At 44.5% G+C, this 12,090-nt stretch overlaps 2 protein-coding genes across 2 annotated transcripts; both read right to left on the reverse strand.

Annotated features, from left to right (window-relative positions):
• Positions 1–1,001: 1,001 nt before the first annotated feature.
• On the reverse strand, positions 1,002–7,996 carry LOC137032872 (lectin-like). Its single transcript, XM_067404865.1, has 6 exons — positions 7,924–7,996; positions 7,773–7,848; positions 7,243–7,385; positions 6,954–7,094; positions 1,400–1,514; positions 1,002–1,181 (listed from the first exon to the last, which is right to left on the reverse strand). The coding sequence occupies exons 1-6, from the start codon at positions 7,924–7,926 to the stop codon at positions 1,087–1,089; spliced, it is 573 nt and encodes a 190-aa protein (XP_067260966.1). The 5' UTR covers positions 7,927–7,996; the 3' UTR covers positions 1,002–1,086.
• Positions 7,997–9,350: 1,354 nt separating this feature from the next.
• On the reverse strand, positions 9,351–11,403 carry LOC137033026 (lectin-like). Its single transcript, XM_067405083.1, has 6 exons — positions 11,375–11,403; positions 10,935–11,010; positions 10,475–10,617; positions 10,192–10,332; positions 9,919–10,030; positions 9,351–9,546 (listed from the first exon to the last, which is right to left on the reverse strand). Exons 1-6 carry the CDS (start codon positions 11,375–11,377, stop codon positions 9,470–9,472), a joined length of 552 nt encoding a protein of 183 aa, XP_067261184.1. The 5' UTR covers positions 11,378–11,403; the 3' UTR covers positions 9,351–9,469.
• Positions 11,404–12,090: the final 687 nt, after the last annotated feature.

The raw sequence follows: 12,090 nt of genomic DNA on the forward strand, positions 1-12,090 counted from the left end.
TGTGTTATCAAAAGGTGTAAAGTATGACAGCCATAAGGTTTGGTGCAAACAGTTTGCTGCCAATACAGTTCTCATTGTGCCATATGAATGAATCTATACTTTACTTGAACTTTATAGATGAAAGGTGAGTTACAGTATGGCATACTGTAATGTAAAATGCTGTAATTGATGCCATCTGTCTCTCTTCTTCTGATGCGTCTCTGATCAGTATGATGTTACAGTCATTACCTGCTTCCTCTCCCTTGTACTCTATCCTGCTTTATGTTCACAAATTGCAAATCTCTCTCTCTCTCTCTCTCTCTCTCTCTCTCTCTCTCTCTCTCTCTCTCACACACACACACACACACACACACACACACACACACACACACATTCAACATAGTGGTCATGTAAGATACAGTAAATCACTTATGTAAAAGAATTCATTACATTTGGTTAACCATATTGAAAATTGCAAACAAGAAGCTATGTCTGTAGAATCAATATCTATAGAAATCTATAGATGTACCAAATGATTAATTGATTAACCATTAAGTTCAGTTGGATTAAATAATAGACAAATGTATTAAACTGAACGAAAAGAGATGCAAATGAAAGGTTTGATAGAAATATCATTATTACTGTGAATGAAACATTTGTATAGATGAAACATTTATTTTGTGTAGTGAAAAGGATACTTTGTGATTGTGTGTATTGTACTAACACAATTGAAAATATGCTGAAATGTTCGAAAAAAAGTGAACTTTTGATGATCTTTTGTGATATTAGTACTAAGAGTTTTGAAAATGTTACGCTTGCTTGTGAAAATTGCGCCAAAGCAATTAAAAAAAACGAATAAATATCACTTCCTGTTCATTCTGCATCTGGGTCCTCAGAATCCTGGCAAAAGCAATCTTTTCCTTTACAAAACTCTTATATATAGTTATTAATCAGACAAACAATAAATCAAATAAACTGATCATTTTAATTGCAAAAGTTCTTTATTATTTTAAGGAAGTTTTAGTTTTTTTTTTTTTTTAGTTTTTGTTGATGCAGAAAAAATCATTTTAAGTTTAATGGGATGATACTCAGATAAAACTGCTCCATCTACTCCAGGTCTTTTTCCAACATGTAATGTCGATTGAAGGCACAGATGTAGCTTTTCTTGACACTACAAGAGTCGTCATTCCACCTGCCAACCTCTGAAAATGTGAGGGACAGTGAAATGAAGAGATTATTGTACCTTAATTTATCATTGTACCTTTATTAGTTTTACCAAACATCTAATTGTCCTCACAGCATCAATATCACTATAATAAATCATTTAGCCAAACATCAAGTTAAAATGTATTGTTATTGTCCTATAACCCATTAGTTTTTCATTTTTGTAACCAATTCCCTCTTGTACTTCCATCTTTACCTTTCCAGTTCATCTCCACGCATTCCTCCGTGGCGGTGTACATGTGGTTGGGCTCACCACGTGTCCAAATTTGATAATCCCAGAAGGATCCATCAAGCCAAAAAAATTTACCAGACTGAGAGAGTGAGAAAAAGTAAAAAAAAAAAAAGAAAAATGAAAGAAAGAAAGTCAGAAGGTGTTGAGTAATGAGAAACTACAGTGGATGGATGTCAGTGAAAAACGTACTCGGTTACTAACGTAACCTCGGTTCCCTGAGATACGGAACGAGTACTACGTATGGGGAAAGGTCTCCCTTTTTCCCCGCTGCTGAAGCCTTTTTCAATAACGCAGTGTAACTGCACCGTCATTGGTTCACTCATAGACAAGTTGTTGAACCAATGGCAGCGCGGCATAGCTGCGCGGCCTATGGCGACAAAGCGCGCGAATGTTCCCGCCGAAATGGGCGGGGTTAAGGGCTATATAAGCGGGCGTTTCGCCATAGGACTTCAGTGTCAATCGACTGAAGTGATGACCCTGAGCCGCAGCCTCGTGGCACGGCAAGTGACGCAGTACGAGTGAAGTATCGAAAGGGAACGTACTCGGTTACTAACGTAACCTCGGTTCCCTGAGATACGGAACGAGTACTGCGTCACTTGCCGTGCCACGAGGCTGCGGCTCAGGGTCGTCGCTTCAGTCGATTGACACTGAAGTCCTATGGCACTGAAGTCCTATGGGGAACGAATTCAACCACGCTGTGCCACGGCTGGGAACGATATAGCTTGCATTTGGCCAACCAAGAGGGGGCCAAGAAGACAAGCAAGAAGGCAAAGCCTAACCGAACCCATGGTTACACTTAAGGAAGATACTTCCTGGGATGGAGTGAAGCGGAACTCGTCGGAGGCCGCTAATCACACCGAGAGAACCCGAGCTTGTAAGGTCGGGACATCGAGATGATAGAACCTGACAAAGGTGGACGGCGAAGACCAACCGGCCGCCTCACAGATGTCTTGGATGGAAACTCCGTTGGACCAAGCCCACGAGGAAGCCATTCCTCTAGTGGAGTGGGCCCTGACTCCTATGGGGCAATTAGTACCCAGTGAGGAGTAGCACAGGATAATAGCATCCACTATCCAACGGGAGATGCGCTGTTTCGAGACCGGAGACCCTTTGGTGCGGCCGCCAAAACAAACAAAGAGCTGATCCGACTGCCTAAAGGACCGCGATCGCTCTATGTAGGTCCTCAATGCCCTGACTGGGCAGAGTAGCTCCAGCTCCAGTTCGTCCGCCGAGGGAGGAAGAGCAGAGAGCGAAATGACCTGAGCTCTAAACGGAGTTGAGAGCACCTTAGGAACGTAGCAATGCCTAGGTTTCAGAACGACCTTAGAGTCACCAGGCCCGAATTCGAGGCATGCAGGGTTCACAGAGAGAGCCTGCAAATCGCCGACACGCTTAACCGTTGCTAGTGCTATTAGCAGAGCGGTTTTTAGCATTAGGGGCCTGAGGTCGGCTGAACCCATTGGTTCAAATGGGGCTCCCTTTAAGGCCCTGAGGACCAACGAGAGGTCCCAGGGGGGAACAGTGAGAGGGCGGGGAGGATTCAATCGCCTAGCACCCCTCAAAAAACGGATCACAAGCCCGTTTCGTCCCACTGATTGGCCAGCAATAGGAGCGTGGAACGCCGCAATGGCTGCTACGTAAACCTTAAGAGTGGAAGGGGTGCGCCCCATTCCCAAGCGCTCTTGGAGGAAAGACAGTATGGAAGATACGTCACTCTCCACAGGGTCTATGTTTCGTGCCGAACACCAATCAACAAAGACTGACCACTTCTGGTCGTAGAGGCGTCTCGTGGACGGGGCTCTAGCCTGAGAAATGGTATTTAGGACGTCCCCGGGGAGGCTAGTCGGCTCCCATCGAGGGACCAGAGGTGCAGAGCCCAGAGCTCCGGCTGTGGGTGATTGTTCTGTTTGCCTGAGAGAGGAGGTCCCGTCTCAGGGGAATCGGCCACGGGGCTCCCAGAGCCGAAGGCCGGTCTGCCCTCGCACACAGCGCCCCAGCCCAAGTTGGAGGCGTCTGTTGAGAGCACCGTCCTTCGTGAGACCGCCTGTAAGGGGACTCCGCGCTCGAACCATACTGGATCCATCCAAGGTTTCAGCGCTAGAAGACAGGTCTGATTGACCTTGAGACATAAGCGGCCGTGCCGCCAGGCGCTGGGAGGAACCCGGAACTTCAACCAGTACTGAAGAGGCCGCATCCGAAGAAGGCCGAGCTGCAGCACCGGGGAGGCGGAAGCCATCAGCCCTAGCAGCCTCTGGAAAAACTTCAGAGGGAGATAGGCTTTGTTCGTGACAGATGCCGTGAGCTGCTGAATTGCCAGGGCGTGCTCTGGCGAGACTACTGCCGTCATACGGACCGAGTCGAAAACTGCTCCCAGAAACGAGATTCGTTGAGTGGGGCATAGCGAGCTCTTGGCTAAGTTGACCCTGAAACCCAGACATTGTAGATGGCTGAGGAGCACGGATCTGTGGTGTCCCAGCTCGTCTCGCGAACGGGCTAAGATGAGCCAGTCGTCGAGATAATTCAGAACCCGGATTCCCATCTGCCTCAGAGGGGAAAGAGCCGCGTCCATGCACTTGGTGAAAGTGCGAGGAGCCAGAGACAGCCCGAAGGGCAGGACCGTATATATTGGTACGCCACCCCCTCGTATGCGAATCTCAAGAATCTTCTGTGAAGGGGGGCTATCTGGATGTGAAAATACGCATCCTTCAGGTCCAGCGAGCAGAACCAGTCCTCGGAGCAGATGTGCGCGAGGATCTGCTTCAGCGTCAGCATTTTGAACTTCCGTCTCATGAGGGAGTGATTCAGAAGTCTGAGGTCTAGGATGGGTCTGAGACCGCCATCCTTTTTGGGGACCAGAAAGTAGCGGCTGTAAAAGCCTGTCTCGCTCTCTGATGGGGGAACTGTTTCCACAGCTCCCTTTTCCAGCAATGACATAACTTCGGCCCGGAGGACATGAGCGTCGTCCGGATTGACCGATGTTTGAAGCACCCCGGCGAAGCGAGGGGGCCGTCGTGCAAACTGGAGCGAGTAGCCCTGGTTTACGATCCCCATAACCCATTCTGACACATCGGGGATGGCCTGCCAGGCCTCGGCCCGAGTGGCAAGGGGTTGAATGATGTTTGGTGACAGACCGCCATTGAGGGGGTCGTACACCGAGAGGGGTGGAAGAGGAAATTTGCTCTTTTTGTGATGAGGTAAAATATAGTTCGCTGTGAAAACGGCGTTTGGAGTGGGCTTAACAGGTGTGGGCCCAGCTGTCACTTGGAGCATGTTTCCCACGCCCGGAAATAAACGAGGCGGAGGGGAAATTACTCGTGGGAGCTTTTGGGGCGGTCCGGTCGTAACGGGACGATCCCCCATCCTCTTCCTTCCTGACGAATCAGGACGACTTCGGAGGCACCGGGTCCAGCACAATCTTGGGCCGGGGTCCCTGGCGTCTCGGGAAGGGAGGGCGCTTCGCAGGGCGCGAGCGCTGGCAATGCTCCTGGGGTGGCGCTGCCTGTGTTGCAGGTGGGGCTGGCTTGTTCTGCTGAGCCGGCGCAGTCCTGGGGCGGCTAGACGCAGAAGCGGAGTTGGAGCGCTTTGGCAAGAAATGCCTCATAGCCTGAGACGATTTCTTCGCGGCAGTAAAGCGCTCAGTGAAGCCTTCCACTGCAGGCCCGAAGAGACCAGAAGGAGAGACCGGGGCGTCTAAGAAGGCCGTCTTGTCTAGATCCTTGATCTCCGTAAGGTTGAGCCACAGGTGGCGCTCCAACACGACCAGGCTGGCCATGGAACGACCAATGGCCTGGGCCGTAGATTTCGTGGCTTGCAGGGCAAGATCAGTGGCGCTGCGTAGATCCTTGAAAGCCGGCGCGTCGATTCCAGACTCGTCCAATGAGCGGAGGAGTTTGGCCTGGAAGACCTGAAATATGGCCATGGTATGGAGCGCGGAGGCAGCCTGGCCCGCCGAGGTGTAAGCCCGTCCAGCCAGTGTAGAAGTGGTGCGACAGGGCTTGGAAGGAAGGGCCCTCTTCGTTTTCCAACCCACAGCCGCGGGAGGACAGAGGTGAGCAGCCACCGCTTCGTCTAGGGGTGGCAGATGCTCGTATCCCTTCTGCTCTGCGCCGTCGACGGCGGTGAGGGCGGAGCGGTGCGTAGTGTGGAGGCGGGCGGAGTAAGGAGCGCGCCACGACTTCGTCAGCTCTTCGTGGACCTCAGGAAAGAAGGGCGCTGAACGCTGGCGAGGTGCTTGGCGGCGGCCTGGCAGGAACCATTCGTCCAGGCGGCTGCAAGACGGCTCCTCTGGAGGGGCCCACTCGAGGTCCAGTTCCTCTACCGCTCGAGACAGAATGCGGAAGAGCTCTGCATCCATGCCCTGGCCATGCTCAATGGGTTCCAAGGGAGGTGGTGGAGCGGGGTCTTCCAGCTCGCCAGCCCATCCTTCCCCTTCGGAAGCCGCAAGCGACATGGAGTCATCTTGTTCGTCGTCCGTTCTCCCGAATGAGACGAGGTCACTTGCTTCCGCGGAGGGACGCTGCTCAGGGCGAGAGAACAGAGGGGGCTGGGCCGGCGTGAGCTCGCTCAACTCTGGGCGCTGAGTCGGTCTACCCCGCTGTCTCTTCCTAGCCGGCTTGCGGGAGGAAGGAGACGGGAGGGCGCGAGCGGCGAGATCGCCCTCCGTGAAGAAGGCGACCCGCGAGCGCAGGGAAGCGAGACTCATGCACTCGCAGTGCGGACATGAGTCTCCAGCGAGCGCGCCGTCCGCATGGGGCTTGCCCAGGCAGGCGACACACTCGCTGTGTCCATCGTCGTTGTGCAGGGGGGCCCTGCACGTACCACATGAGTGGCGGGGCATCGTAAGACGCCGCTGCCGTGAAAACGGCAATTGGGTGGCTCTTTTAGAGCGGTTAAAACCGCTGAAATCGCTCTTTTAGAACGGCGTTAAGCCGCGGGTGAAGCTCTCAGGCGGCGCGCCGGATGGCGGCAGGGGACGCACAGGAAGAGGCCGGGAGCGGGAGGCGGCGACTCGGCGACGGCGCTGGAAGCTGCAGTCTGCGAGGGCGCCGGCGCTGTCCTCAACCGGCGAGTCCAGGCGAGTCCGCTGCGGGAGCCTCTTCAGACGGCGGCGAGAGCAGGAAGGCGGCGAGCTTCTTCGGCTTCAGGCGGAGATCAGCGAAGAGAAGTAGAGGTTGTCGCTGAAGGAGAAAACACTGAAATCCTATGGCCACACGCCCACTTATATAGCCCTTAACCCTGCCCATTTCGGCGGGAACATTCGCGCGCTTTGTCGCCATAGGCCGCGCAGCTATGCCGCGCCGCCATTGGTTCAACAACTTGTCTATGAGTGAACCAATGACGGTGCAGTTACACTGCGTTATTGAAAAAGGCTTCAGCAGCAGGGAAAAAGGGAGACCTTTCCCCATACGCAGTACGAGTGAAGTATCGAAAGGGAACAGACAATATAACAACTCAATCATTTCTCTTTGCTCTCCACGTTTGTGTATCTCTTCACACTTCTGTGTGTGTTTTTTTTTACCTTAAAGAATTCAAAGCCTCCGAGCCAGAAGCGCAGGTTTTTCGGGTTAAATTTTTTCACAATGCAGAGCAAGTAATTGTTCTCCTTGTAACTATGCACTGACACCAGATGAGCACCAGGGGCTTTGGACTTACACTTGAACTGAAAACAGGAAGAACATTTGATGACTACACAATACATTGATTTATTTATTTATTTATTTTAATGGTGAAGGTAATAATGTGAAGGATAATAGAAATTAAATCTCTTTACTGTAACAATGTAACAATCTGTTAGTGCTGCAACCTACCTCGGCTTGAGTGAAGTTCTGAGGCCAGCTGAAGTATTTGACACAGTAGCGGCCCACTTTGAACCAATCAGTGAAGCCATGCACACCACACGCTTTAGGCATACGGCACCACGAAGTGGCATTCATATCGCTGACATCAAAACCTAAATGTCAGAATGACACCCAGGACAGTTTTAAGCTCTAGGCAATTTAAAAATCTTGTCTGTTTGAAAGATAAACTTGTAATATATTACTTTGTTAATATATCTGTTAATATACTAATGCTGTTAATGTATAATCAAAACAGGTCATATCAGTGAGCATAGAAAATACTCTATAAACCTATACTCTTTATGCCAAAAAGGTTCTTTTATATGAGGAGAAATGTCTTAAACGATTGCATAAAACTTTTGTGTTGAACGAAAACACCATGATGGGAACCCCTAAAAGGTTCTATATATGAAGTACATGACAGAACCTTTTCCATATAGAACCTTAAAGGGTAGAATTGGGAAATGTCAACATAAATATATTGTTAAATTAAACATTACCTCTCTCCATTGTTAAGAAGTTGCCACTCCCAAAAAGAAGAGTCAGCAACAGAACAAATCCCGATCCTGATTTCCACTGCGGAAAAAATAAAAATAATAAATAAAAAATAAAATGTATAACAAAGAGTGTTCATTCAAAAATAGTACTTACCATTGCAGTTGCTGTACTTTTGTCTTCTATCTGTCCTCACAGTGACGCATGTCTCACATTATTTTATACTATTCCATTCGTGTTCACAACTCCTCCCCTTCTCTCAATCCTCAGTCTTCAGGTTTTTTATTCATCACTCAGGAAACAGTGTCTGAATTACTAATCAATTTAAAGTGCATTGCTACAAAAGTAACATTAATACTTGCATTACATCTTAATTACATCTGTTAATTCTTTACAATATTAGTATTATCTGTTATGTAAACTATAATGATTAATTTAAAACTAGCACAATCAAGAGATGCAGAAGTCGGCTCAAAATAGGGGCACAATACTGTGTTAATATGTGGGAAATTTCCATTATAATTTTCAGTTTTTTGTACCTGTATTTTGAATTACACATTATGTTGTTTTAGGATTAAAGGAAATGTCCTGACAGAATATTATCAGTACCTTTTTCCATTTTTACAGTTTGCAGAGATATGCATACAGACTGACATATGCATACAAATGTCAATGGATAACCATAATGCAACAAATGACAAGATAGAATAAAAGTCTCAATTTGAACACAATTACTTGTATTATTTCCTCCAAGGCTTGCTAAAGTCTTGCTAAGGCTATCATTCCCTCTGCACTCTTCTCATTGCAATCTTTTGACAAAAGTTGTTTTGCATTAATGGTTCAAACCAAACAAGACATAATATTGCAACTTATTCTACACATGTCCATGACTCTTCTGCTGAAATATTTCACTTCTAACCCATATTGGCCTTGTGCTTGCTTATTTTTGTAGACAGTACATTTGTCTGGTAAATGACAAGCATCTGAAAGGCTACACACTCACACACACTAGACAATAAAACCACTAGATCTTGATACTGATACAGTTGTGATCTCTCACCTTCTCTTGGCACTGCCAGCCAACGTTGCTGCAGCTCAGAGTCTGAATGGCTTCGTCATCCGACCATAAAAACACCACAACTAATTTGAGATGGATAGGAATTCAGTTCATCAAATTGCTTGATAAATTTGCAAAATAATTACATTCATTATTTGTAATTTCTTAAACATTTGGGTGTTGCCATCAAATTCACTGCATTAGACATACTCTCAAGACTCAAGACTCCATTTCATGAAAGGCTCAGAAGTTTTTTTCCTATTAACTTCACCTTTAGCACAATATATATTTGTCAGCTACTGTATATCACTTTGTATCGCTTGCATTTTCACTACCCCACCTATTTCTCTCACATCACATTCTCAGTTATTCATCGGTCTTTATCACACATTAAAACCACTTGAAACAAATGCAGCCTCATGATAAAATGCTTGTAGAACGTAAAAGCATTATGATGCATGAAGCATTAGTCCTACTGATTTCATTAATCAGGCAAAAAATCAACTGGTCATTTTGATTGCAAAAGTTATTTATTATCATTTAAAGTTATTGTTTTTATTTATTTTTTTGTTGATGCAGAGAAAATAATTTTCATAAGATGATACTCCTATGATGAAACTGCTCCATCTACTGCAGGTCTTTTTCCTAGACGGCATTTAGTTTGAAGGCACAGAAGTAGTTTTTCCCGTCCTTACAATGAGCGTCATTCCACTCGTCATTCTCTGAAAATGTGAGGTACAGTGAAATGAAGAGATTATTGTACATTCAACATTGTCTTACCAAAAGAACACTCAAATATATGTTATGTTATAAACATAAATAAATAATAATAAAAAAAACAATACATGTTAACTGATCGTTAACTCTTAAATTTGTCCTTTTTTCTGTAGGGATTCTGTCTGAATTAACCATCTCGCTTTCTAATTAAAAGTACCTTGAATTCAGACTCATTTGACGTCCAGGAAGAGAAAAGAGCTTGTTTACAAACTCACAGCCTCAGTATCACTATAATAAATCTTTCAGCTAAACATTTATTTAAAACTGAATGTAACCCATTCGTTTTTTTTTTTTTCACCAGTTCCCTTTGTCCATACTTTTCCAGTACATCTCCACACATTCCTCCTTAGTGGTGTTGTAGTTGGGCTCACCAGAGACCCATTTTTCATAATCCCAGTAGGAACCATCAATCCATCGAAATTTAACAGTCTGAAAGAGTGAGAAAGAGATTTTAAAAAAGAAGAAAGAGGATGAAAGACAGAAAAGGTGAAACTATAGTGAATGCATGTCATTGAAAAACAAAACAAAAACAACTCAATTCTCTTCTCTTCCTGCATTAGTGAACCTCTTCACACTTCTGTCTTTTTTACCTGAAATAGTCGATAGCCTCCAAGCCAGACACGCGTGTCGTTTGAGTTCATATTTTTCACAATGCAAAATAAGCGCTTATTATCGTTTTTATTATGCACTGACACCAGGTGTCCACCAGGGACAATTTTCATACAGCTGAACTGGATATAAAACAGGAAGAACATTTAATAACTGCATTTTGTAATGGTGGTGAAAATAATTTGGAGAATAACAGAATTGAAATTTCTTAAATCTGTAATGACCTTAAAAATAATAATAAAAAATGGTAGTGCCAAAACCTACCTCCGCATCAGTGAAGTTGGCAGAGGTGTTGAAGTATTTGACACAGTAGTGGCCCACTTTGAACCAATCAGTGAAGCCATCCACATCACATGCTTTAGGCATATTGCAGCGCTTAGTGACATCTGTACGGCCAACAGCAAACCCTAAATGACAGAATCACACCCATAACTATTATTTAAGTGTTTTAAACATGATATATGTGTAGTTTTTCTTGTCCATTTGAAAGTTAAACTTGGAATCTGTCACGCTGTTAATATAATATTGTCGATGTTATCTCAGTAAGCAGAACAAATGCTCCATATGCACATATTTTGGACAATTATAATGGTCAGGTGTATTCTGTCGACAATATCTGCCTTAAGTTCAGTTAATTATTATCAAGGTACATTAAGAAATGGTGCTTAAGTAATGAGTATAATATTGAAATTTCTGAAATATAATGAATTGTCAAGTAAATTACCTCTCTCCATTCTTAAGGAGTTGCCACTCCCAAAAAGAAGAGTGATCAACAGAACGTTAATAGATCCTGATTTCCACTGTGAAAGAAAAAAAAAAACAGAATCAGTGAAATATGATTATTAACCTCAGCTTTTTTTTTAACAACCCACTCCTATTATACCCCTATATATTACATAGATTGGATGCCACTGTCGCCTTTTGGCTTGCTTAGTTGGGGACACTTAATACTCAGCAATATTATTGATTTGACCGCATTGACACTATGAGAACTGAACTGAACTGAGCTGGATGTTGACATCTTTTTAGGGCTGCTTTACAGCAGAATTGAATTCTGTTTGCATCATTGAATCATTATTTTCCTGTTTATCGCTGTAAAGCACTATATAAATAAAGGTGACTTGAATTGGATACAAGAAGTGTTCATTCAAGAAGAGCACTTACCATTGCAGTTCTTCCACTTTCGTCTTCAATCTGTCCTCAGTAAAGAGTCCTCTTTGATCTGTCTCACCTTATTTTATACCATTTCATTTCTTTTCACAACTCCTCCTCTCCTCTTATCAAACCTTATCTTCAGGGTCTAGGTGTCTTCAGCACACAGGAAACTGCTTCACATCCAGGACCTGAAACACTTATCATTTATAGTGTATTGTACAAAAGCAGCATTAATATTTAAAATATCTACTAATTATCTATACTATTATCTATAATGAATGCAACATGTTATTTCAAAATGAAAACAATGATTTAAGGCAAATAGAAACTGTTTCAAGTCAGTTTATCACGAAGCAATGACATTTGAATGAAAAACCTGATACAATGGTGTTCAATCAAAAGGAATGGTTTAAACAGACAAAAAAAAAAAAAAAAATACATTTTGGTCACAATTTAGATTACGGTCCAATTTCTCACTATTAAATAACTATTAACTATGACTTTTGCCTCAATAAACTCCTAATTACTGCTTATTAATAGATAGTAAGGTAGTTGTTAAGTTACTGGGTATAGTCATGCAGAACAAGGCATTGATATGTGGTTTATAATTAATAAACAGGCTATATCCTAGTAATATGCACACTAATAAGCTACTAGTTAATAGTGTGATTTAGACTCTAAATGGAAGTGTTGCCTCATTTTTTTAAAACATCCAATTTTTAACG

Source organism: Chanodichthys erythropterus, chromosome 12, assembly GCF_024489055.1.
Source record: "Chanodichthys erythropterus isolate Z2021 chromosome 12, ASM2448905v1, whole genome shotgun sequence".
Classification (NCBI taxonomy): domain Eukaryota; kingdom Metazoa; phylum Chordata; class Actinopteri; order Cypriniformes; family Xenocyprididae; genus Chanodichthys; species Chanodichthys erythropterus.

Bases quoted from the DNA above. Each gene is read 5' to 3' on its own strand.
- LOC137032872 (XM_067404865.1), bottom strand. The intron at 1,515-6,953 runs GTAAAAAAAAAC...TCACTCTCTCAG, and splicing joins GAGGCTTTGAATTCTTTAAG to TCTGGTAAATTTTTTTGGCT. The intron at 1,182-1,399 runs GTAAAGATGGAA...TCACATTTTCAG, and splicing joins CGTGGAGATGAACTGGAAAG to AGGTTGGCAGGTGGAATGAC.
- LOC137033026 (XM_067405083.1), bottom strand. The intron at 10,333-10,474 runs GTAGGTTTTGGC...TTTTATATCCAG, and splicing joins CCAACTTCACTGATGCGGAG to TTCAGCTGTATGAAAATTGT. The intron at 10,031-10,191 runs GTAAAAAAGACA...TCACTCTTTCAG, and splicing joins GAGGCTATCGACTATTTCAG to ACTGTTAAATTTCGATGGAT.